General features: G+C 36.3%; 3 protein-coding genes across 10 annotated transcripts in view; 1 reads left to right on the top strand and 2 right to left on the bottom strand.

Moving 5' to 3' along the window:
- Window positions 1–4,630, bottom strand: part of LOC149941316 (adenosylhomocysteinase-like 1) — a 92,146-nt gene extending 87,516 nt beyond the window's left edge. The window contains exons 1-2 of one of the 2 annotated variants that reach the window (XM_090178644.1): window positions 4,433–4,630; window positions 1,921–2,019 (exon numbers count right to left, since the gene is read on the bottom strand). In XM_090178644.1, the coding sequence (XP_090034770.1) occupies window positions 1,921–2,019; window positions 4,433–4,522 (189 nt within the window). In that variant the 5' untranslated portion in view covers window positions 4,523–4,630. The remainder of the gene's footprint in view (window positions 1–1,920; window positions 2,020–4,432) is intronic. The other variant, XM_090178646.1, reaches the window with a different exon arrangement.
- LOC149941318 (protein Abitram) overlaps window positions 1–5,993 on the top strand; it is a 38,318-nt gene extending 32,325 nt beyond the window's left edge. For 2 of the 3 annotated variants that reach the window (XM_090178651.1, XM_090178649.1), the window contains exons 2-3: window positions 4,970–5,142; window positions 5,325–5,993. In XM_090178651.1, coding sequence (XP_090034777.1) covers window positions 5,332–5,931 — 600 coding nt within the window. In that variant the 5' untranslated portion in view covers window positions 4,970–5,142; window positions 5,325–5,331 and the 3' untranslated portion in view covers window positions 5,932–5,993. Of the gene's footprint in view, window positions 1–4,093; window positions 4,223–4,969; window positions 5,143–5,324 lie in introns of those variants that run through there. The other variant, XM_090178650.1, reaches the window with a different exon arrangement.
- Window positions 5,994–6,089: 96 nt separating this feature from the next.
- Window positions 6,090–26,923, bottom strand: part of LOC149941319 (SLIT-ROBO Rho GTPase-activating protein 1-like) — a 127,210-nt gene continuing 106,376 nt past the window's right edge. For 4 of the 5 annotated variants that reach the window (XM_090180207.1, XM_090180203.1, XM_090180205.1 and 1 more), the window contains 17 exons: window positions 14,147–14,330; window positions 13,835–14,000; window positions 13,615–13,677; window positions 13,382–13,540; window positions 13,193–13,321; window positions 12,418–12,639; window positions 12,244–12,345; window positions 10,790–10,966; window positions 10,406–10,715; window positions 10,258–10,335; window positions 10,058–10,192; window positions 9,893–9,998; window positions 9,604–9,825; window positions 9,450–9,529; window positions 9,209–9,253; window positions 8,910–9,090; window positions 6,090–8,847 (listed from right to left, as the gene is read on the bottom strand). In XM_090180207.1, coding sequence (XP_090036333.1) covers window positions 7,437–8,847; window positions 8,910–9,090; window positions 9,209–9,253; window positions 9,450–9,529; window positions 9,604–9,825; window positions 9,893–9,998; window positions 10,058–10,192; window positions 10,258–10,335; window positions 10,406–10,715; window positions 10,790–10,966; window positions 12,244–12,345; window positions 12,418–12,639; window positions 13,193–13,321; window positions 13,382–13,540; window positions 13,615–13,677; window positions 13,835–14,000; window positions 14,147–14,330 — 3,770 coding nt within the window. In that variant the 3' untranslated portion in view covers window positions 6,090–7,436. The remainder of the gene's footprint in view (window positions 8,848–8,909; window positions 9,091–9,208; window positions 9,254–9,449; window positions 9,530–9,603; window positions 9,826–9,892; window positions 9,999–10,057; window positions 10,193–10,257; window positions 10,336–10,405; window positions 10,716–10,789; window positions 10,967–12,243; window positions 12,346–12,417; window positions 12,640–13,192; window positions 13,322–13,381; window positions 13,541–13,614; window positions 13,678–13,834; window positions 14,001–14,146; window positions 14,331–26,923) is intronic. The other variant, XM_090180204.1, reaches the window with a different exon arrangement.

Raw genomic sequence — 26,923 nt, forward strand, 5'->3', positions numbered from 1 at the left:
TTTTAGTCTATGGTATTATATCGTTGGTAGAGGGCGATAGCATCTCCACAGAACGACGAAAAATTAAAAAATACACCAACTTTGACCACTGCTACTTAGTTCCTCCATTTCTCACTAGGAGGCGTTAATTGTTGGTTTTCACTTCCTTCCCTCCCCAAGGCCTACTTTCCCTTCTCCCCTCCCAACTTGTATTTCGCAAGTAACATCAAGGATTCTTGGTAACATTCATTAAGAAATAGGTCCGATTGAAACACTTTTGGTAATTATGTCACTTTTGCTACCAGCGATACATGTCCCTCTTGGGGTAGGTGATCTGTGCTTGGAGTAACATATTTTTAGTTATTTCAGTATTACGTGACAAGTGCTTTTTCGCATATAGAAAAAAAAAAACCCAAAATGGCGGCCATGGTCAAATCTACGAAGTGGAAATCCTTATTATTTTATGTCTAAAGGTTGTCTATCGAAAAGATTGGTGGATGCATTGGTAAATAGGTTTCAAGATATCAATAATCAGCCAATTTATCATGATGTTTTGGGAAAATATACGCATTAAGGTTTCATATTAAGTAGTTCAATCAAATGTACTTGGGTACAAGAAGTTAGCTTTATCGACTTCTAATCGAATTTTTGGTTTTGGAGGCTAGCCCATATTTCTGGCCGGCCTGCAGACGCGCCGCATTTAAGACTAGCGGTGGCTAACGGAAGAACGAGGCAATGTCCTTTATTCGATAGGCCTAATTAACCATCGCCACAAGAAGTAAATTATGAAAATGATCACGAAAAATAATAACCAAATAAACAGGTGTTTTAATTTAGGCCATAGATTACGCTGAGACACTTGGGCCTAGTCTTTTCCAATGCTGGCTTTCTGCTAGAGACAGGGCGTGGCAAAAGATACAGCGATGCTTATTGGTTGACGGCGCGAAATAAATTAAAAAAATTAGATTATGGTTTTCCACGACGGTCTAAAGCTACAGTTACAGATTCTAGGTACGTTAATGTATTCTTAGTTCATGCAATTCCAGTTTAGCCTTTAGAGCGGGGGCACCGCGATATCTCCAAGCCAAGGCTTAAATAAAATGTAGAGGTACGGTTCCCCATCGTAAGACGCGAAAACTCAATACAGGGAACGGATATGCATTCTATGACGCGCGAGTAGCACGGGATATACGCGTGAGCCCCATCTTCCGAGAAAGAAAGAAAACCGTTACGTAAGACAACGCCGAAAGATTTCCCTGGTGGGTAGGGGAGACCATCACCCAAAAATAGTGCTTTAGTCTTATGACACTATAGGTTCGCTCTATATAGACAGCGGAGGGTTATTCTCGTAAGCTTATTATTAGAGAATAGGCTTATATGTATACACACTCTAAAAATAGGAAAGCGTAAGTTTGAACAATGTGAGGAGCGGTTTGCGGAAGCGCAAAAAAAGGTGTTAGCGAAAATTAGCGTCTTATGGAAAATATTAATAGCTAAAAAGGCCAGTTGATTACCGAAAGCAGTTCGTGTTAAGGCAAATATCCGGGAGAAACCTATTAGACCATTCTTTAAAATACCCAAAGTGATAATCTGAATTAATTTACTGAAACATTTCATTCATAATAGACGATATAATAATGATTTAAAATTTTGAATAGTTTTTAAAAGACGCCAGGCGTACGATGCACTAGCGACATCTATAGGGACTTTGTAGAAGTTATTAAATTTTTGAGCGCGATTTTCGCGTTTCTTACACGAAACTTAATAATAGGATCCCCCATGGAAACCGAGTACACTAGGCCTAACGATGGGTTTCTCCCGGTTTTAGCAAACAAATAAACTGGTCGGAAAGGATAAAAAAAACACCTAATGATAGTTAGTCGCTATCCAGAGAAAAAGGGGTTAACGAAAAAGCAGAACCAAAAATGATAACGTCGGTACCTGACGTTTGGGTTTGGGGGATAACTGAGTTCTGTGAATCCTGGCTGCTTCCTCGTCTTGTTCAACACTCAAAGTGGACATCTTATCTTTCAACGATTCCTGTTAATTAATTCCATCTCTTTAATTCCATTACGGAAACGTTAAATTTAGCAAACAAAAAATATAAATATACTGAAATAATAATAAATTAAATAGTGAAAAAAATTAATAAAAAGGCGAAAATATTTTTAGTGCCGTATGTTTCGTGTTCGAATCCACGACTGAATTTTATTCCAGTCTAAAGAAAAAAAAAATAGTACGATGAAGAAAATTTTTTCCCGTTATTCGTCGAAAACTGGTTCTCAATATATTAACTGTTATAAATTCGAGGGAAAACGGGAGCGCGAAAATGAATCGAAATCGTTTAAGCATATTGATAGAGTCGGCGACTACACGTTTTCGTATTAAAAGCGAGCTGGGCGGGGAATTTACGGTTTGTAGTGATGGCCCATAAATCAATATCTATCGAAATTTTGTAGCGGAAGCCGAGAGGGGATTCGACTAAATACGGGGTTAGTCATAGCGACGCTGCGTTTCAAATGGGCCCAAAAAACTCTATATAGGCTTCTACCATTACCGGTGAAATATATTTGGACTAATAACGACGACAATTCGGCCCAATTTGAAGGGTTTTTAGTTTAGCTTTATCATTTCCGCGTTATTTCGCGTAAATAGTCCAAAAAACGAACGCGTTACGAAATCGACATAAATGTAGGAGCTTATTTAGCGTATGAGTTCGGTGCAACTCCGTTATTTTCAAACTAAGGTGGTAAGATTATAAGTTTGCAGTACGGAGTTGCTTCGTATTCGTATAAATATATATATTTTTTACATCGCGACAAATATAAATGGCCATGAGAGCTTTCAATCTTCCGACAATAACGAGAAATTTTAGGCCTGTGACGAACAATGCGTGTCTGTCAGTGGGGTAAAAAAAATGGAATGACGAATTGACCTCTCCACTAAAAGTACCATAGTTTCGAAACACATCAACTGTAACTGATTGCATTAACAAAATAAAAATTTATAAAAAAACGCTCTCGAAATACGCTCTTTCAGATTATCTTACTTTTTAAGCTACTGGAAGAAAGGAACAATTCTATTAATAGCTCTATCTAATTAGCCGTTAACGGGTTTGACTTTTTTTCATTTTATCCAAAGAGTAGTTGATTATGTGAAAAGTAAACTTTTTTCACCCGATAAATACATGTACCGTGGTACTTCGGAGCCTATTATTGGTTGAAGGGTATTGATTGCGTTGTTAACGCCCTACGCTTATTTATAAACTTCGAAACGGGTCACTGAAGAGCGTGACAAGATTATTTAAAAAAAAGGGGGGGGGGTGGTCCTATTGAGTATTTGTGACAGAGGATACGTGACAGTGCAGTCACGCGACACGGAAATAGAAATAGCAGCATCCCCATCCCGAAAGAATCCCTAGCCTTATAGTAACTGCCAATTAAGAGTTAACGCGACATTTACTATTCAAGAACCGGTCTTCCCTTTTTAAGAGAAACGTTTCTACGCGATTGGCCTATAGCTTTTTCCATCATAATGATATTTTTTTGGATAGGGCTCATTTTAAATATCTTTTTGTACATGTTGTTAAATTCGTAGCGACATTTGATGAAAAGTCACATTGTCATTAATTCTAACAATTGCTCAATTTATGCCGAATATTTGGCAAAAATTCGGTTCCATGAAATCCCCCTTCTCGTACCGAGGCTTTCCACAAAACACGTGATATGCCAAAGTTAAAATATTACCAAAAACTTTACTTTTAGTGTCGCAATTTAGTTTATATTAAGAGGAAAGGGAATGGAAAATTAACACGAGATTTCATATTCTAATATTAAACTTTCATCCTTCCCACGCGCTTTTTTGCCACTTTTTTTTAAATAATTTTCTTCAATTTGTTGTTTAGAAATAATCCTGGGCTTTTTACATATTTTTCTTCTAAAACATTTTATTTTATTTCTATTTGTTCCGCAATTATTTCATTAATATTATTTTGTTTTAATATAACATCTTACAAATTGTGCAAAAACCAAAATAAAATAAGCATATTTTATCTTCAGATAAGATAAACTGTCTAGTTAGCTAGGCTTTCTTTCAATCGCGAAAACCTCACTCTCGAGTCTCGTCATGGGTTATTCGTCCATGCTCTCGTTAACAATATTTGTCATTTTGGAAACGCGTCAAAATGCAGTTTTTTTAATTTGAACGGCTTCATTCGTATGAATACCCGTTCAGAACGGGCTAGGTAAGCTTTTTTCTATTAAACATATACGAGATATAAACTTATTTTTTAAGATAAGCGCGTTTGTAATGTGAAAAGAAGCCACGCCAAGGCTAAAGGGACAAAGAAAAGTTGATGGCCGGCCGCCGGCCTGTAACCAATATGCAATGCGAAAACGATGGTTTTGATTTAATCAAAACGATTGAAACTAATCATAGGGAATTAAGTACTTACCCGAGGATTACTGGAGGACTCCAGAACCTTTGCGTTTTGTATTTTAAGGGGAATAGAAACCAATCCAACATTTTCCTTTTCGTCGGACATTGTAAAATTTAGCGACTCGCTACTAGCTAGCGGCGTGAGAGAAACTTTCTGATCGCGGCTTCTGCTACTACTAGACGAGTAGTTTTACCGTTCGACCACCGGAAGGCGCCGTTCACCGAACCGCAATCGAACAATCAAATGAAATTTAATCGATGAACAAATTTTAAATGATATTTTTTGCATATATTATTTTTAATGAAATGTTCAGTATTTGCATCTTTATTTAAAAAAGATCTTTCCAAAACCACATTTTTTACAATTCAAAAACGTTTCATTGATCAAGCAGTAACCTAGCCTTAATCTAGCTTAGAGTGATTTGTTTCCCCTTTGTATTATTATAAATTATATCTTTTATAAATAAGTCTAATTTAGTTGTATTGTTTGTGAACTGCTATTGAATTTCCCTGGTATTTCTTCCATGCGTTTACTTTCTCTTTTTCTTTTTAGTACTTTTCCTTTTTTTCTGTAAACCTGCCCATGGGAATCCACAAGCTGCTAAACAGTCTGCTACATTGTGACAAATGAAATAAGCATTTTCAATGGCAACTGGACTCAAAATATCCACAGTTTGACGATGTGTTCTACAAAAGATTGAGACATTTTGCTTAATAGCTAGCTAGGTAGGTTTCTGTTCATTCAGTTTGGGCTTACTTGGAACTTGCCGCTTTCTTCTTTACATATTTATTTTTCAACTTTGAAAATTGAAGTTGATTGTCACCTTTTAACTGCTCACCTTTCATTACGTTGTGAAAAGCTGCGTTCAGGATTAGACAATTAATAATTTATTCCTCTAAACTATTAGATCAAAAATGTGCGAAGAACTACCTTACGGACACGAGTTCCAAGAACTAGCTGTCGACACTAAGCCTTTGCCGGATTATTTACCAATTGAACGCGTCATTAATATCTTCCAATCAATGACGGAGCGATATTTCGTCCCTAAGTTTAAATTGAACGAACAATGTGATAGCGCGGAAAATGATCAATGCGTCTTAATTCATTCCAACAAAATCTGTTTATTTGTCCTTCCTCCTAATCACCCAATTATATCAGAAAACAAAACGGTCGTCAAAGTCAATTACGAAGTTACCATTGGCTATTTGTCCGGGAAAAAGAAGAGAGGCTCCCCAAAATTACAAGTTGGTACCGCCCTTTGCACAATCGATTGCGAGGATGGCGTGAAATATCAAGTAAAAAGCGGGATTAAAGGAAATTTAATCGAAATTAACGAAAAGTTGACCGAAAATCCTCAATTAATCGCTACTAAACCATGGGCAGAAGGGTATATAGCCATAGGTATGCTACCATTGTATCTCAAACACTCACTTTCCAATGAATTTGGATTCATTTCTTTGGAAGAATATGAAGAGAAGAGACCCTTTATTGAGAAGACCAAAGAAAATATCTGAGTGGGAAAATCTACAAAACAAATATTGTATTTTCAATGAAAAATAATAAATATTTAAGAAAAAATGTTACACCATCTTCTTAAATGATAATACATCCTTGATTTTTAAAATAAATCTCTGAAAACAATAAACCTTAAAGAAAAGGTTCTAGAATCAAATTATTCTCGGAAACCATTTTAATTTTATGAATTACAAAATAATTACATTCATTTTCTTTTCAAAGGTTTTTAAGACTAGAAATATTTTTCTTTAATCTGCGCTTCACCTTTTCAGTTACCGGTTGTATTTTGCATTAATAACACACATGGACAAAAATAAAATTACCAACGTTTAAAAATTTGTAGAAGTAGTACGATTTTACGAGAAAAAAATATAAGAATGAAACGTTTTATAGTTTATACATATAGACTAAAACATTTTGGAAGTTATACATCCAGAAATTTCGAATAAGGCCTTTTCCCAGAATTAACTTTGGCATTTAGTTTTAGTAAAGACCAATGGGGAAGGGAAGGAATATCATAGCTTGTCTTCATCGGAGAGTTAAATTAGAAGGCACTCTTTCGTATTATGTTATGTTTCAATTGTGGATATGTGAAATGGGTTAACTTTTTGATTTTAATTTAAACGAGTCTTGGTACCCATTTCAAGGAAAACACGTTCAAAATTAAAAAACTGGCACTGATTACTTTTAAAAAATGCTAGAAATAACGAGAAATGGGACCAATGTAGTTAGTTGTTGGCATCACACATTAACATGGAAGATTTAAGTTTAAAGGTTTTACCCACAGGTCTAAGATTATTTTAGACTTGGAAAAGTTTAAATTCACTGGATAAAATTACTTTTTCAGCATATGTGCTAATAATTTTAGATCTGTCTTTATTGTGCAATAATAGCTTTATACGTTATTATAGAATAAATTGAAGTTGGAAATAAAAATCGACAGCCTATGATTGGGTTGGGTGTCTAATAAATTCACTGGTTATATTGAGGGACATTGGGCTATATTTCAAAACATTTTACAACCTAGCTAATAAAAATGAAAGTTAAAAAATATTTTACATAATCTGATAACTTTTATATTATACAAATCTAAAAATGCTATTCTGGGGAATTTAAAATGCTCCTAATATCTTACAAAAATGAAACTCGACTACATTTCGTCTCACTTCAAATTATCCTTTCAAACTAAAAAATTTAAATCCATCTCAAAATATTTTTACAAACCTATTCAAGTATTTCGATTTATTTAAAATAAAAATCATTCTAATACTATACTTTCTTTTTGGGAAAACAATTATGGGAGTAAAACTGTTTACTACTTTCACATTCTCTCAAGCACCTCAGTTGAAACGAAACATTTGAGAAAAATAATAAACACATTTAAGATGTCCTTATATTACATGGCGTTGAAAAGGGTATCTATCGCCCTTTATACCAAAAAACATCAAGGCTATTGGCGTTGGGACAGTTTCCGCCTACCATAACATACACAAACGAAAATATATTAGCATGATGTCTGCTTGTACTCTCCCTGAGAACGTCTCTGCACTTCCGGTGATGGAATGTAATTCGTGGGCTTTTTCATCACTGGTGGTTTTACCTTGACCTGGGGTTTAGTCAAGTGAGATCCAACAATGTCTTTCCGTATGGTTTCACCATCTACCATCGTTGTTTTACTCTTAATACCTGGTTTTTCGGGAATTTCTGGTGGGTTTTTACCAGAGCTGTTTCTTTTATGTTCTGGAAGAAGTAATTGTTGCGGAGGTGAATCTATTTCTGTTTCGAGAGGGGCGTTTTGGGGGGACATATCAACATTGGTACTGGCGCTCCGTCGCACAGTGGGAAATGTTTGAGTCTGGGCATCTGTCAGGGTCTGACCTCCAATTGAATTGACCAATAAAGGGGAAGACGAATTTGTTCCGACAGTTTGGCTGCGGGACATGGTTCCTTTCTTCATTGTACACTGATTTGACAGAGCAAATCTTTCGGCGGTAGTAAGTTCACTCAAACTACCTCCAATACAAGATTCGGAGGTTTGAGAAGCAGTCCTAGATAACTTTTTCACAACTCCCACTTGATTGTCTATTATTTTGTCTTGATTGCTTCCCAGTTCTTTAGGTGGAGATTCACCCAAACCACCTCCACCGCTAGATGTGGAAGATGTGGGACTAGAAGGGTTTACCGGTAAGTCCATAACTAAATCTGGTGTGTCCTTGCAGGACGGTCTTAAGGAAGCCATAGTTTTTTTGACACTTTTAGTTTCTAATATGGTTTCATCATGTTCATCTATCAGTTCCCTTCTCTTTTGCAGCTGTCTCTCTAGTTCTTTCTCCTTTTCTATGGTACTGATGCTTGTATAGACCTTAGCTAATGTGCTATTCAGATCTTTTGCCAACTCTTGATTCGAATGTTCGTCGGCAGGATCGTAAGCTGACAAATCCCTCAAGTTCAAATCACTCAAACTAGTACCTGTACTACTAATGTGATCAGCGCATTCGGTTCCACTATCATCATGTACATTCTTAAGATCTTTTGGCTTCTTTGAGCCTTCGTCAATGCGGCCATCAACAGCAGATTCATCAGCACTGAGACAAGGTCTTAATTTCCTAATATCCCACCCTGGAGAAACTAATGGCTTCAAGCCATTAAGAGATGAGGGACTTAAGCTTCTCCTCCTACCCTTCAGATCTCGAGGGGAACCCAATTGAGAACACGGAACGGAATTGGTGGAGACATCGAGCAGCGAAACATCCCCATCACGTGAACTGCAACTTTCTTCCATAATAAATTCAGATGAAGAATGAATGCGAGGACTAGGACTGATTCCTGATAAGGAATCGCTGCTACTACTAGTGCGCCTTCTTTCCACTCCTCCACCTCCACTGTCTGTACTTATTTTATCTTTATCCTCATCCCTAGAAAAAAAGTATATATCTTAAGGATGTACTTGGGGGAAAAGCATTTCAAGACAACCTACCTAATTTTAAGGAGGATATATTTGTCCGGAATAAGACCATCGCGTCCATTAAAGTTTCCTTTCCACCAATCATTTGATACTTGGGTATACAAGGTAAGGGTATCTCCTTTATGGAAAGAGAGTTCACGATCGGAGCGAGCTTTGAAGTCAAATTGAGCAACTGCCTCTAGAATTTCAGCCTCTGTGTTCAATTAAAAGATATAAGTTTGAAAATCAAACACTAAAATTCAACCAAATAATAAATACAAATCAAGAGGGAATTACAAAAAGAAGGAGGAAACTATAAACAAAAAACTCACTGCCAAAAAGGTTCAGTGCAATATCAGGTTCAGGAAAAACAGCATCTTCAAAATTATCACAAACATAAAAAGGAATTTCAGTAATTCAACCAAAAAAAAAACCTGGGTTTTTAGATTATCACAATTAATTCTGGATATAGCATGCACTAATAGACAATAAAATATGTAGTTAAAAAGGGGCATAAAAACACCACCTCATTTCTCTAATGTTGTAAAACTAAAAAAAAACATGTCCATTTACCATCTTCACTAGGAACATTTTCAGCCTCTGAATCATCAACTTGATCTGGTCCTTGATCAGGGGGAGATTCACCGACATCGCTATTAGAAAAGTAAATTTAATTATGAATGCTACCAATTGCTGCTCCGTAACATTTAACATTAAATTAACACACTTTTCATCAGGAACATTAGTGCTAATGTATTTTTCATAGATAATCCCGCCATCATTGGGGAATATCTCTTCTTGATAAATGATCAGGTTCTTGATAAGCTCATTGACCAAGTTCTGGTACTGAACTTGGTCTTTGTCTTCAGGAATGGGCAAAAGGGTCGGTCCAAAGCAAATGGCTAAATTGTACGGATCCATCATATTCTCATCACTGAACTCTGACAAACTATAAATGATATTCAATTTAAACTACAAAGTTCTATAAATAACTTATACCTAAAATCAAAACTTACTGATTTAAAAATGCAAATAGATATCTTAACACCACTACAACTGGTCTTGGAAGATTTACCACCAAATCTCTGACTCTACCGATGAATTCGTGTTTAGAGTCAAGTTCTAAAAATAAATATATATTAGCAAGATATATAATAGAACTGGATATTCAGTACACTTACGGCTAACTTCCATCAGAAGTTCAAAATAATAAATTGGAAATAGAGGTTCACGCAATTCGCGCAAATAAAGCTTGAGCACTCCAGCAACTGAATTGATGTCACTGGCATCTGTCATGTCAGCTAGAGGGTCATCTCCTTCAATTATGAAAATAACAATATAAAACCTTCGGTACAAAAACTCTTCCATTAACTAAACTTACCTCTCTCGAACGATTCTTTAAAATTATTAATCTCAACTTGCGAGCCTGAAACTCTAAAAATTCCTTGATGGTGCAGACCTGATTTTTGAAAGATAAAGTTAATTTAAACATTTTTTAACGATAAAATGAAATGATGTAGCTATAGTACCATAAAGGTTAATTATGCGTATGCAGCTGTGAATGAGTAATGGTATTTCTTGACCAGTAGATTCCAAGTATTCTTCCAGACTCCCACCAAATAATTTAGGCTGTCCAACCATGGGGGTTCTTCCAATTCGCTTCTTTCGTATTTTCTGGGGCAATGAATGAGGCCTAGTTGCGGGATGTGGAGAAGATCCAACTGACGAAGTCTGCGAAAGGGAATCTTCATCTTCAGACCCAAGAGCTTTTCTCATCATGCCCTGTTTGGCTTGAAGGCGAGCTATTAAATTGCTACCCAAAGTGTATTCGCGGAATTTCTAATGAAAAATTATGGGATAAAAATATTATTAAAAAACAAACTGAGAGGTAAATTAATATTAACTCTTTTTACATTAAGGTAAAAATCCTCAGTCTCTTGTCTGTCAGCTCGCAGTTTTATTGCAACAGCTTCCGGCTGTTTAAGAACACTTCGGGTGTTATCTTCGTCAAAAATGGAAGAAACATCATAATCTTTAGCAGTAATCATTTCCAGGAGAGATCTCTCTGCAGTTTCCAGAGTTTTCCATATCTATCAAAAAGTTAAAACAAAAAACTATAATGTTGTAGTTCCCCAAAACAATGTCCTAGTTCCCCAAAACAATGTCCTAGTTCCCCAAAACAATGTCCTAGTTCCCCAAAACAATGTCCTAGTTCCCCAAAACAATGTCCTAGTTCCCCAAAACAATGTCCTAGTTCCCCAAAACAATGTCCTAGTTCCCCAAACTATAATGCCCTAGTTCCCCAAACTATAATGCCCTAGTTCCCCAAACTATAATGCCCTAGTTCCCCAAACTATAATGCCCTAGTTCCCCAAACTATAATGCCCTAGTTCCCCAAACTATAATGCCCTAGTTCCCCAAACTATAATACCCTAGTTCCCCAAACTATAATGCCCTAGTTCCCCAAACTATAATGCCCTAGTTCCCCAAACTATAATGCCCTAGTTCCCCAAACTATAATGCCCTAGTTCCCCAAACTATAATGCCCTAGTTCCCCAAACTATAATGCCCTAGTTCCCCAAACTATAATGCCCTAGTTCCCCAAACTATAATGCCCTAGTTCCCCAAACTATAATGCCCTAGTTCCCCAAACTATAATGCCCTAGTTCCCCAAACTATAATGCCCTAGTTCCCCAAACTATAATGCCCTAGTTCCCCAAACTATAATGTCCTAGTTCCCCAAACTATAATGTCCTAGTTCCCCAAACCTATGTCCTAGTTCCCCAAACCTATGTCCTAGTTCCCCAAAACTATGTCCTAGTTCCCCAAAACTATGTCCTAGTTCCCCAAAACTATGTCCTAGTTCCCCAAAACTATAATGTCCTAGTTCCCCAAAACTATAATGTCCTAGTTCCCCAAAACTATAATGTCCTAGTTCCCCAAAACTATAATGTCCTAGTTCCCCAAAACTATAATGTCCTAGTTCCCCAAAACTATAATGTCCTAGTTCCCCAAAACTATAATGTCCTAGTTCCCCAAAACTATAATGTCCTAGTTCCCCAAAACTATAATGTCCTAGTTCCCCAAAACTATAATGTCCTAGTTCCCCAAAACTATAATGTCCTAGTTCCCCAAAACTATAATGTCCTAGTTCCCCAAAACTATAATGTCCTAGTTCCCCAAAACTATAATGTCCTAGTTCCCCAAACTATCATGTCCTAGTTCCCCAAACTATCATGTCCTAGTTCCCCAAACTATCATGTCCTAGTTCCCCAAACTATCATGTCCTAGTTCCCCAAACTATCATGTCCTAGTTCCCCAAACTATCATGTCCTAGTTATAAAGAAATGGAAATCTCAAACAATACCTCTTCACTTTCAGTTTTCAAGGCAGTTAGGCGTTTGTCTAATTGTTTTTGACGTTGTTCAAGGTCTTCTTTAATGTTTTTCTCAACTGATATTTCGACACACTTCAATATTAAAAGTTAATTAATATAATTTTTGTAGTTTTACATTAACCCTTTTAGAAGAGTCAAACCAACCTCATCCGCTTTGTGCGACTGGAATTCAAATTTCTTTGGCACCATGAAAGCCGAGTTGTTAAACTCAAGGAACTTTTGTTTGTCTACGCGAGAGTCTAAGCTAGTGATACATTTGTTCATTCCATCAATGTGACTTTGCTGGGATTTTCGGAGGGAATCCTCGGAGCTCAGATGCATCATCAATGTGCGAGCCAGACATGTATGAAAACCAAAATCCATACACTGGAAGATATATCAAAGCACTTTTACAAACAATATAGGTGGACACATAGAGAAGTACAAAGTTTTATATGTAGACCAGAGAGGAATTAGCCTTTTCAGTTAACATAGAGCCACGTAGCGGCCAACGCGAAAAGCTCAAACTGTAGAATTTTTGGCTGCTCAGCACTAGCGTACCGAGGGTATATGGCGTTAAAAAGTTTCAAAAGTGGACATTAAAGGTAGGAGTGTTTTGGCGCCCCCCCCCCCCCCCTACATGATAGCCAGCTTAATTAGCGCCTGATTAAATATTAACCCCTTAACCCTTGGTACGCCTCTGATTTATCATCTACCAGCCGAAGAATACAGCAGTCTATGACCTTCAAATTGGCTGCTACATTTGTCATTGATGTTAGAGGGCCAAGTCTTCATGCTTCTTATGTAAACGGAAAAGGCTAATTAAACATGATTTTCAAGTTTTTGGCAGATCATGTGTTGTTATTATTTCTCCCATGACCCTACCACTTAAATTAGAGGTCAATGTCCTTTTTTTCACCAAAAAAAAGGTGCAACTTACATCAATGAGATCAGAGAGGTCGTCAACGAAGTATTTGTGGATTGCTGCATTGGAAGCGTCCATAGACAGAAGATAATCGTTTCTGGCTTTCAAAGCTTTTATTTTGGCATCATTGTACTTGGATTGTCTCTGTTTGAGAAAATTAATTATCAGCTTCAACTAAAACTCAGGACGTAATGCGAAACCAACCTTTTCAATTTCCTTAACAATCAGTCGAAACTTCTTGGATCTTTCTAGCTTTTCCTTGGGAATAGATTGCTCTAATTTAGCACGTTGGGACTCAATCGCCCTTAATTTCCCTTCAGCTTGTCGTTCCTCGGCGTGATACGTGTGATAGGTTTTCATGGACTAAACAATTCGTTCGGTATATTTAATTTAATTAAACCATAAGTTAATAATATTTTTTATAAAATAAAACCTACAGTATGAAGCTCGTGCAACACTTTGAGTAATTCTTCATGTCCTTCTATTCCAATTTCCCGACACTATAAAAAAGATAAGTAAGTGATTTAGCTGTTCGTGGTCTCGAGCGAGATTACTGACAGTGGCTAAATTTCACCCCCCCCCCCCGGTCGAGTCAGATGAGATTATATTTAAATTTTATTTCTGGTGGCAGGAGGGAGGATATTAGATTATACGCACTCTTTTGAATATTCTCTGGACGTCTTCCATAATGTGATTGAAGCGGCTGATAAGTTGGTTGGCATAAATTTCACTCAAGACGGCGTGATCGCGACTTTGGCGTCTGGTCGTTGCTACCAGATGTTGCCAGCAAGAGTAAGAAGAGAAGAGATGCCATTGGTCACGTCTGGAAAAGCGTAAATAATAAAGCTCCACTACATTATTTTTTTTCAATTTCGTTTTTAAAATTAAAAATTAAAAATGTCATTAGGCTTATACGGAAGCTATAAGTGAAGGGATGATATTCAATTTTGAGCCCAGTAGGAGACTTACTTTTGTTTTTCGGCTTTGTGACGGAGCAGGAGTCCTTTGGAGAGCTTTTCCAGAGAGCGAGAATATTCCAACTCGACTTCCGCCCTTCTCCGGAAGTAATCTTGAATTTCCGAGACCAGATTGACTTGCGTTTCCAACCTGACGTCTAGACATTTCAATTGCTCGTTCAACTGAGTTCGGATATCTGATTCCCAAATAAATATAAACATCCATTAATTATAATTCATATTTTTATTGGTGTCAAAATAACGTTTTCTCAAGTCTCTTTTTGGAACCCAAAAATTATCAATTTCCCAAGCCTAGCAGACTATAAAATTATCTCTTCATTCGGCGACTAAAGCCCTCCAAAATATATCATAAATCTTCTCGTTTCTACGGTTATCGGTCATCTATTTACGACCCGTCACAGATTTGCTAGAGAAAACACGGGCAAAAACCGTACATTTTCCAGACAACTTTCCCCCGAAACCTGCCTTTCAATCACCACGCTTCAATAAAGCCATTGTATTAGAAAAAGACCGGCGTCAGATGTAAACATTAAACAATCTCACAGTAGAGTCCCGAGAAATATATAGAATGAAGCCGCATTTCAACGCCAATATGCTTATACCGTAACGTCAAAGTGGAAAAATAACCAATATAACAGCAGTTTGGGAGAAATGAGGGGAAGTGCAATCTGTTTATATTTCGCTGGTAAAAACAATCCCGCTATATCCCTCATAACCATTAACCCACGCATTTTTAACGCCGGGTATAGAAAGAAAAACATCTGCGGGCCCGAAAGGTCAAAGGTTGAGCCTTCTATCACAGAAGTTCAAGGATTTATTCCTATTCCTCCAAAAGAAAAAAAACCCCAGTCCAGTGAACGAAATAAATTATACATTTTTGTCAGTTTTAACGTAATTTGGCTGTACATATAGGACTGCGGATAATTTCGTCTATTTCGCGCGAGTGGGGGCACCACCCCGGTTTGAGTAATGTCGGAGCGCTCGAATACAAACAGCCGTGACCTTTACGGCGCGCGAATCTCAACGCGATGGTCGAAGAGAGGGAAAGATTCTGTAATGAATGGAGGCGTCAATAATAGGACGCCGCCGGAGAAGCGGAAAAGGGAGCTATTTTGGGAGACGAGGAAGATGCTCAGGATCAAACTGGAAGGAGAGGATGTGGGAGGATGGGGATGGAGAGGTTCGAAGCGAGAGAGATGTGGGGGAATCAGTGGAGAGGAGAAAGTTCCGCCGGGAACCCCTGACCGATATATTTTTCATTCTATTATATAAAAGGAAAGGACTGCAAAATTTCCCCTTCTTTATCATAGCATAAGTGGATAATAAACATAAGTATGGCGCTGACCGAATTCGGTTAATGATAGCCTGTCGTGGAGAGATTGCGAAATAGGAAGTTTCCGAACAGGAAACTCGTCCCTTCCTACTCTTTCCGTTGGCAAAATAGTTGTTTAGTTTTGAAATTTAAAAAAAAAACTAACTCCTGAAATGGAGCCAGTGTTTATAATGGTTATTTTTATCTTCCGATTCAATAATTTTTCATTATTTTCCAAAAGTAATCGTTATTTACATTTTTGAAAGCATTTCAATTTTAAATAGGCCTTGGGCTGGTTCGTCGAAAAGGCGATTTTCCGGGCTTCCTCCAAAAACTAGGAGCAGTTCGCGGAGAGTTGTCAGTCTGTCGGTACGTAATGGTTTTCGTTGTCATTGGCGAAACGGACTATCATTAAAATATTTGCATTGGGTGAATAAGAAGTGGCATACTTATTTTTATTATCCACTTATGATTATAGCAAATTTGTTTCGGTGCTTCCGGCTAATACTATCACATACTAATGATGCTTTAGCTAATAAACTTTATCGAAAGGTCAGTGAGAATGCACGGATAATAACAATATCCATATGTCAAAAGTTACCTAATAAAAAATAAGTATGAAACTGAACTACTTCGGTTAATGATAGTTTGTCATCGAATAATTGCGTAATTGGAAGTTTCCCCAGAGCAAACTCAACATACCCTATTATATTTGTTGGAAAAATTACTGCTAGGTTAACAAAGCGAAGGATGTATTTATAAAAGTCAATTATTTTGCCAAAATACACGTTATTTTTACTGTTGAAAGTCTTTAAAATTTATAAGCCTTGGCCGATCCTTCAAAAAGGCTGTCGGGATTACCTTACACTTCTATAAACCATTAACAGCTCCTGGTGAAATCTCAGTACTTAGCCACGTAATGTATTTATGGTAATTGGTGACAAACTATCATTAGAAAACTAGCGTTGGGAGAATAGAAAGTGTCATACTTATTATTATGTTACTTATGGATATGTGAGCTGTCTATTTATTAGGATGAGAGAGTAAGGATTTTTTTCCGAATTTTAGATTGGTGAATGTTGTAAACGCTAATAAATTATTACACTGTACGTTTGAGATATAAATATAAGATTTAATAAAATCCCACGGAAAAAATAAGTTTTAAATAAACCCATCGCGACGCCTCAAAAAAGCTGTGAAGTCGTTACAGCAAATGCGGTCGGTGCGTGTTAATGTCGGGAAAACCTGGCCAAGCTGGCTTTATTATTCCCTCGAGGGAACTCGCGCAATTTTAGCACCGACGAATAAAGCGGATTTATACGTACGACTGGCAGGGGGAGCGAATAAATATCCCCCGAAGATGAAAGTGCCAAAGCCGTCCGACTTGACGATGGAGAGTTACGCGCTTTCAACATTGTACTTTCTTCGGAGTTTACGCATTCACGCTCCCCCATCTAAGCCTCTTTACTTTCAGAGGGAAATCTGGCTGAAAAAAATTAGTACGGGCACCGTATCGTCATGTTCGAATCTCAAAGAAACAAGTGGGCCCGGCAGTCCCAAAAACTAGTCTCACACGAGCTTACCTAGCAAATATTTGACATTCTACAAGTGATAACACACTTAAACAGGCATATATATAATATATATATTTATATATAGAGCTAAAAAACGTGTTGTTCTATACACTAGCCTCATAAATCGTACGACTGTCGAAATGTGGTAGACTCGTTTTTACACTACACAATACAGGGTGTTTCAAAAGGTGATGCAAAAATTTTAAGGAGTTGTAGGGGTTGAGTTGAGAAGTATGCCTATCACACGAACCCAAACCTTAATGTTCGCATTCCCCTGAAGCTTAGTTTTGCGCTTGTTGCAGCCTACTTCCCGGGTATAGTAGGCCACACTTTGAAGCTCTCTGGCGCTCTTTTAACTCATTGTAGGAAAATGGGGGAAAAAACAGGCACTTTTTTCCAGCTAGGCTAATACCCAAGGCACCACCTTAGGCCTAAGTCATCAAGCGATTTTGAAAGCCATTAATTCAGGTGGCCGGGTTACAACGCGTAGGAGGGTGGCGGCAAGCCCTTCATGCCACGCGAGCCAACAGCTATTAACTATTGCCGTTAACCTCAACAAGTTTTTATGGAAGGGGAAACCGAAAAGCTCGGGGTAAAACCCCTTTAAACCGTGGGGAGAGAACTTGCAAACTCAACGGAGAAGGAGTTGTTCCGAGTGAAACACCCTGTATATAAAGCTCTTTGCAAAGTTAAAATAATCAGATTTGTCAATATAAAATATCTTCGAGGAATGCGACTCACGTTTATCTAGCAAATTCCGCGATTAGCATCGAAATAAATATTAAAATATTGGAAATACCGGCGTTCGCTAAAAATACTCGAATACCATTATTCCATACAACAGCTTAAAGGCTAGTTCCCACTTGGCGAATTTTCGAGACGAATAAAATTTTCGCGCAATGAAAAAAGACGCGTTATTTCGGTCGCTGGGGAAGCGGTTCTCACTTTAGCGCGAAAATTTAAAAACGCTGAAAACAACTCGTGCGGGTTTTTAGTAATGTTTTAGGCCTAACATAAAACATCAGCTCAAAATTAACCAAATGGATGTTCCTGTTGATAATTTCAATAAATAAACGATTCTATTCGTGAGATAATTAGCTTTACTTCAGTATCTTGGTCAAGTTGGCTGAGCCGCTTTTCTAAAGACCTAGGGAGCGGAATAGATCGAGGGAACGCGTTTTCTGATTGGCTGAAGCTTTTTATCGCCAAGGTGTGGACGTCAAAAAATAGAACATTCGCTAGATACCGCGGAGACGCGACTTTAGCGGCAAATTTGAAAAAAATCGCAAATTTTATTCGCGAGCGACAAATTTTCAGCGGGAAAATGTTTTTTTTTCGCTAAGTGGGAACTAGGCTTTAAGGGGGAAAATGTAAAAAAGGCGAAATAGCGGCCCGTCATTCTGGACATGATAAATTTAAATAACAATGGCGTAATTTCCTCACGCTTTATATATCGGGTTACCAAAAACGAAACTCCCTCCCCGAAAAAAATATATATTCCGTTTAAGCCGGATATGGGAAGTGCATTTTTCAAACGGATTTGCGAAACTATGAAAGAAATGAATATTCATTAAGCAGCGCGTTGACTCGATCATCTCCGAGGCGATATCAAAATTATTATTTCGTTTTTAATGGATATTATTTAGGGGGCGATGGCTTCACTTTTTATTACATATTTATTGCATTTTAATATATTACAAGATTTCTACCATCTACCAGCCAAATCAAATTAAAAATTTAAATATTTTCGTGTGGAGAAAATCATTTTTGCTGAAAAATTAAATTATTTTGGTGGTAATAAAATTTATGAAAATAAATACCCATTTTAGCAAATAAGTTAAGCATTCTACCTCCACGTTACTATATCAATTTTCTAAAAATTCCTTTAATATAAGTCTTACATGGGGGCCACATATTTTAAAATCCTTTAAAGGAATTATAGGAAATTTATCAGTGAAATATAGGAAAATATAGGAAGAAAATTGGGGGGAAAAGGAGAAAATTAATTATACAATAAGAGAAAACGATTGTCAAAATTCTTAAAAGGGTGTATAACATTCAAAATAAGGTTGATAACCGATTAAAATAGTCTAAAACTATCGCCGAACAGTGTTGGAAATAAGCATCTTTAAAAACTAGGACGTTAAAAAGACTTCTAAGGGTAAAATATTTAATATAATTATAGGACATTTAATGAAATTATAGGAGAAAAAAGGAAGGACGTTAAATTATAGGAAAAATAGGAAATATAGGAACTGTGGTCACCCTAGTCTTAGCTGTGTTTCTGTTCACAGGTCTATTACGATGTTCAAATTCTGCTTAGTCGAGGTGAAGTATTGGAATCCAGTTGATATCTTCTACAGCGGAATATTAGCTTTCATATTTAAAGATTTAAAGCATAAAATAAACTTAAGAAATTTGCAATTAATCTTTCCACATACTGTAGAGTTAAATTTGTTTGACAATACTTTTCTGCCACAAATGGCATGGCTGTTCGGATAATTTTAGGGCATTGATATTCACCGTTCAGTTTTATTATTTCATAATTGCACATTTAAAACATTTTAAAAATAACTAAATTTGTTATCTTGTGGTGGAAAATATTTTTCTTTTAATTTTCATCTGACTGACGTTGAATTATGTAATTTTTGAGTTAAATAAAAATTGTGTGTTTTTTTTTAAAAAGGGCAAACATATTTTTATATTTTGACCTGAATGGAAGGAAGGTATAAGCTTTTTTTTTTCAATAGTTGATTTTATAAAATAAAAAGTGGTCTTGCCCAACTTGTTAAAATGTTGCTCTTACGTCACAGGACCCAGCTTTATTCTTATTCTTCGCACGAGCTATTTGCACGCGCGCTAGAAAAACCTATGTTCCTCGCGACTACAGCGCGCGCTAGTAGGCTTGCCAAAGTAAGAGACTGTGACGTAGGAGCAACATTTAAACAAGAAGGCCCCGTTACTTTATAAAAAGAACTATTTATTACGTGCACTTTTAACTTCTTGTTGAAACCACTAGTAATTTAAAGTAACGTAACAAGTTTTAGTTTCTATCAATATTTTTAAAAAGGTCACCGAACTGTCCTAAGAAAAATTGGTTTCACTGACGATAATGAATGAAAAAAAAAAAAACATTTTTGTAAAAACTAATAATTTTCTTTAATTTCTAAGAAAATGAAACAAAAAAAGATGGGATTTCAAGTCCTTTCATTTTGAATTAACGCTACATTTCTAGACTTAACCACGCGTATCGTATTCCATTAAAAATAACGATTTATTTCGCCGAAAAAAGGAACGGTTTCCAAGTGACGGACCTAAAGCAAAAAGGGGTGGGGGGCCTCTCGTTAAAAAAATTCAGGTCAAATTTCGACAAAGTAGATTTGATCTTAAATTTTTTTTTGTAATGGCGCTAGAAAAACTGACGAAGAGAACCCGACTCTCCAGTAGATAGGGGTATTTTGTTATCAACGTTTCGTACCGCCATCTTCCGTTGAATAAATAGGCGAAACGGAGAACAATGAGAAAATAGGAAGCTCAGGCCAATTTATAGAAAGTTAAAGAGTACGCAATAGAGTGCCAGCAGCTTGAAACCCTGCGACGTCACCAATGTTAAACGTCTATTGAGAAAAAACGCGAGTTTTCATGACAACCATTACGGAAGCTACGGCTGTGACGTCACTAACTTTTAAAAACGCATCAACTGCTAGCACTCTATAGGCGAAACTATTAAGTTCAGGGGGGCTGAAGAGATGGAAGTCACGTGACTTGTGGAGAACTGCAGAAAACGAACTATTATCATTTTATTTTGCTAATGGTGGTTTATATTTTGATCTATTCGTTTAAATTATCTATTTATTATTATCATCAGAAGTAAATGAACCGAAGTTATCAGACTGCTATACTCCCCATGTTGGAGACGTTTTCCTTATGAAGTTACATTTTTACCTCGAATTTGAAATTTTGCGCGCTCCTAGGCCGAAAAAAGTTTTGGTTTTTATGAAACCATTTTTTATACATAGAAATTCCCAAGTGCAATTTATCGCGTCAAAATACAGGGATAGAAATTAGCTTTTTATTTGACTCGATTTTATCATCATTTTCATAAGGAAAACGCCCTCCAATTCTGAGCGCTATTTCAATAACTTCGGTTCATTTACTTCTGTTATTATTAGTTAAAACATTTTGTAATAGAAAAGCAAGTTAATTAGCTGTCTGCAGTATCTGGAAGGAATATTTATTTTCTTTAACGTCGCACGGCCAACTATGAACACGAGTTAACGAATCGAAGTTGGCTGTGAAAAGGTTGTCACGTGATTTTGTTTTCCCATTTTAACAAGTTGGTTAAGACCAAATTGACTTTATAGTATCGCCTTATACAGGGTTGCCAAAAAAAATTTCAGATTCAAATTCCCTATTTTGCCTGAACATTTTAACAGATTTTCCCTGACTTATTAAGGCCAAAATTTTACTTTTATATTTTAATTTTATCAGAAGTTAATAAATTTAGATGAACTTATATTTCAGTAAAAAGGTTATTGCAATGTTGAAAAAATTAGCCAAACATTCAAGGAAATAAATGATAATCGTGGAATTTGTCATAGATCTAGAGTTAAATTACCTTCAAAAAGTGCCAAGACTAAATTGAATTCCCTGACTTTTTCCTGAATTTTTACCAATTCTTAAAATTCCCTGACATTTTAGGCCCATTTTTAAATTCCCTGACTTTTCCCTGAAGTGTGGCAACCCTGTTATAGCCTCAAGGCAATCTAGACAACATTATGAGGCCTAAAAGCGTAAAGAAATCGAAGGGTCGAGTGTTCAAATTGGAACTGGAAAAATTTGTCTAAAATTCGATCCACACGAGCGTGGAAACGGTTCGATACGGAAGACTTCCGAATTTCAAGAGCCCCGCGAATCGACGCGGATTATTCAGAGAGAAGAAATATCCCGAGCTACGAGAGAGAGAGAGATCCAGAAACGCCTAAAGGGGAGAAGACGGATCCGGCGCCTCACTGCGGCGGAGAGATGTGGGCGACCGCGCGGCGGAAGGGGTTCCTGCCGCTGAGAGCGAATTGTAGCATATGTCCCACACCTGCTTCATTTAAGAGAGACCACCCGCGTTTCACCGCGGACAATTTCAAGCGGGAGTTTCCTCCGTTTCATAAAGTGTCTCCTCCTCTTAGAAGGTAATCGACAAATTTGGGAAAAGATGGAGAGAGGGATAATGCTGGAAAATAAACGCGTCCGTGGCGCTAAACCCAAATACGTCTCTTCCGAGAGAAATATCAGTCTGCTCCATAAAATTTCCAGATGCGAATTCCCTGACTATAGAGTAGTATCACCTCGTAGCTTTGGCCATGGCCGCCATTTTAGGCATGGGTGACGTTGCGTGATGTAGCACTGACACTATACTTTCGGTTGAAATTACAATAAAAATATAGGTTTTTAAAGAAATTGGGTTAAATATTTTTGACGCTATAACTCATCTAATTTTGTTCGAAATGCAACGGGTTAAGTACGAAATATTCCTTAAAAACAGGCAGATATTGTACTTAACTATGGGAACACACTGAAAATATAGACCAAATTATAAAATATATTAGCAGGGCTCCCAGCGATTTTTTTTTTAATATTATAGGAATTATAGGAAATTTCATAGAAAATATAGGAATTTATAGGAACATTTTTAGCCAAAAAATAGGAATTTATAGGAACAATTTTGAAAAAATAGGAAACTATAGGAGTATATTGAAATTATAGGAATTTATAGGAACTCTGGGAGTCCAACCGTTGGATGTTTTCGGGAACACCGGACCTAAGCCAGAGCTAAGCTCTATTTAGAAGGCAAATTTTTCCCAAACGTTAAGGCTGTTTTCTAATACATTATATTTAAAATTATAGGAATTTCTGGATATAGCTATAGAAAAACTAGAAAATTTCGAAAAAAAAGGAATTTATAGGAACAATTTTGAGAAAATAGGAAATTTTAGGATCATATTGAAATTATAGGAATTATAGGAACTCTGGGAGCCCTGTATTAGGCGTTTTGTCATAAAACCACTTTTAAAATCGACCGTATTTTCGAAATACCAGAATTATTTATTAGGATGGCAGAATAGTAAAAGATAAATATGAAATTTGACATTTTCAACACAAGGGTTGCCACAAAATTTTCAGATTCAAATTCAATGTTTTCGCTGACCATTTTAAGAGATTTTCCCTGACTTTTATTAAGGCCAAAAGTTTTATTTTTATTTTACTTTTACCCGAAGTTAATAAATTTAAATGGACTTATATTTCAGTAAAAAGGTTATTGCAATGTTGAAAAAATTAGCCACACTTTCCCAGGAATAAATGATAATCATAGAATTTGTCATAGATATAGAGTAAAATTACCGTCCAAAAGGTCAAATTAAAAATTGAATTCCCCGATATCTACTTACAAATCTGTAGATTTAACTGTACTAAAAAGGCTACGTAAATCAGGCAGCCCAGCCAAAATATTAAATTCCTTATAGCAAAAATTGATTGATATTTTTTTAAATTATAGGATTATACAGGATTATATAGGCCTAAGCTTTCTTAGTTAAATTTCCGGTTAAGATACGGAATTTATTTTCAAAAAGTATACAAATTTTATTTTTAACTAAAATCCTGGAGAGTAAATTTTTATTTACATTGTAAATTCTTTCTTAACAATAACATAAATTTCTAATGTTACTATAGATCTCACTTGAAAATATAATTTTCCAAAATAAGCTATAGAAAAATCGTTGTTGCATACTTGCTCTATGGAAGCAACCCAAAAAATATTTAGCGATAGTTTTCGTTTGAGAATAATTCAACTAGATAATTATGTGCATTGAAAACACATATTACCTCAAATATCGGACTTTATAGGACATATCAAGAAATTACAGGATAATATTGGATAGATTGAAAAACATAGGATTTTATAGAAATTATAGGACCGCTGGGCTGACTACGTAAATGATTGCAAATTTAGCATTACCAAAGGCTGTAATCGATTGTTGGAATTTAAGGAATTGGTTAGACACTAATGAAACTTACACTTCTTTACATATAACCATATTGGTCCGATCAAGAACTAATATAATTAATTTAGTTCCTGGTCCGATGCAATAGTTTTAAGAATATAGTTACTTATTTAGATCGCATTATGCTTTCTTCCCAAAAAATATTTAAAAGAATGAAAGGTATATTTTAAGCATTTCGTAGTTTTAAAGGGGAACGGTCAAGCTTTAACCAGTTAGATAGCCCTATAGCCCATTAAAAACTAAAATTTATGGCGAAAACCGCATCAAAAAATATTGAGTGCTTAATTTTTATTAAAATAAAGAAATTTCGGGAAATCGAAAAGCGCGCGTCCGCCGCGACACCTGGTGAGAAGTCGGTGAGACGGAAAAACAACGTAAAAGCGCGCGCTGCTGAAGACGCAAAAAAGTTTGTTTTGCACGTACGGCGCGTTCCAGTTATAAGAGACTTAAGCCTAAATTGCGTGATTTTAAAAGTTAGGATAGTTCGCAAATCGCTCATACGGGGTTAGGGGCGCTGGCGGCAGCCCCTAAGATGGCGGCGAAAATTCAAACCCAAACACCTGGCGTTATTTTTCGTTCAACCTTTTGGGCCAAAAACTATTTTTTCAAGACAAAAAAAGGTACGTGTTAGTATATTGAACGTCTTGTTAATCTATTGATACGGAAATAAGGAAGATTGGTACTCAGTAACGAATCCAGAATTTTTGGAGGGATACAATAGTGTCAAAGCATCCACTATACCGGGACGTATAAAATTAACAATATTAATTTTAACCGCTTCGTTATCAATTTTCGCAACGAAGTTTGGGCAATTTAATTGGAGAAGTTTCGAGATTGGCGCATTACATAAATCACGTATCGGTTCTGTTTGCGGGGTCGAAATTTCATTAGCTTAACAAATGGATCGAATCGCGTCAAACACACGTCGCGGATAGAAGGATCGCTAAGGATGGATTGAATGGAATACGTAATTATTCAGATGATGCGCGCGAAACGCGGTAACCCCTTCTCCGAGCACTTTCATCACACCGCCGTCCGCCACTTAGCTAATGGGGATATACGGGAAACAGAAATCGACAGGGCAAGTTCACTAAACTACAAACGACCAAAATTACTATCCCGTGTACGACCGTCACCGTTAAGACTTTACACCTCTGTTCGCCCGTAGACACGCTGCCAAGTAAGAATGTACTATTCAATATTATATTCCCAATTTTCTATGGGAGATTTCCACCACAAGTATTGGCATTTCCTCGTATACGGGATTTACCAAGAGTTTATCCCGGGCGCCGCCATTGCGATACGTTATATTGTTGATGGTGGCGCTATCTATGACCAACTGAGAGAACTATTATCGTTCGTCCGCTTATGATTTGTCTACGTTTACATTTGAGCTTAGAACTGGTTATTTTTTTAAAATATTTAAAAACTTGAAAACCTAATCATTCATTAAATCCAGGTAGATAACTATTCCCGGTTTTCCCTGACCATTTTAAAGGCTAAAAGCTTTATTTTATATTTTACTTTTATCAGAAATTAATAAATTTGAATGGACTTATATTTCAGTAAAAAGGTTATTGGAATGTTGAAAAATTAAGCCTAACTTTCCAAGGAAATAAATAATTATAGAATTTGTCATAGATTTAGAGTAAAATTACCTTCAAAAAGTGTCAAGATAAAATTGAACTCCCTGACCTTTTGGGCCAATTTCTAAATTCCCTAACTTTTCCCTGACTAGTGACAACCCTGTAAATATTAAGTCAATTGACTTACAGTAAAAAAAATAATGTTGGGTAAATTACGATAAAAAATAAAGTATTTTGTTATCGATCTTGACGGAAACAAATCTAATTTAAATAAAATTGAAATCCTGGACTTAATAAAATTCTTAAAATTCCTTGACTTTACAAAATTCTTAAAATTCCTTGACTTTACAAAATTCTTAAAATTCCTTGACTTTATACAAAATTCTTAAAATTCCTTGACTTTATACAAAATTCTTAAAATTCCTTGACTTTATACAAAATTCTTAAAATTCCTGGACTTTATACAAAATTCTTAAAATTCCTTGACTTTCTACAAAATTCTTAAAATTCCTTGACTTTATATAAAATTCTTAAAATTCCTTGACTTTATATAAAATTCTTAAAATTCCTTGACTTTATATAAAATTCTTAAAATTCCTTGACTTTATATAAAATTCTTAAAATTCCTTGACTTTATATAAAATTCTTAAAATTCCTTGACTTTTTAGGCTCCTTTTTAAATTCCCTGATTTCCCTGACGTGTGGCAACCCTGGGTAAACTAGCGAGGATGTTATTGAGGGGAATTAGTCTCCCAAAATGATGGAAAGGGAGAAATTACCCGTATCTAAATTGTAATAAAAAGTAATAGCTGCCGGTAATAAAATAACTCGTTAATCGGAACCAATTAAATCGATAATTTGATCAGTTTTTTTACGCGACTGGATATATATTTGTACGGCTTAAGATGTCAACTTTTTTTACTGGGGAACCCACCCTCCCGTTTTTTATCTGGTATGATTAAAAGATGAAACGGTCATAGCGGCAACTTTTTAAGAGGGTTTTTTCATTAGATATTTAAGCAGCTGGAATGAAAGATATTCGGCTACCCCTTCCTCCAAAGGGGGGCAGATAAGAGGGGGCAGATGGTGGTTCAAAATCCATAATTTCACAAAATCGCGGGTGATACGACGACCCTATTTCCGCCATAAAAAAGAACCAGCCAAAAGAAAATGAAATAAATTAAACTTTCATGGCTGGAATTATCGACGACACGTACATCTTTAAAAATGCATGATTCG

Source organism: Leiobunum rupestre, chromosome 6 (genome assembly GCF_980474605.1).
Source record: "Leiobunum rupestre chromosome 6, qqLeiRupe1.1.hap1, whole genome shotgun sequence".
NCBI classification, from domain to species: Eukaryota; Metazoa; Arthropoda; class Arachnida; order Opiliones; family Sclerosomatidae; genus Leiobunum; species Leiobunum rupestre.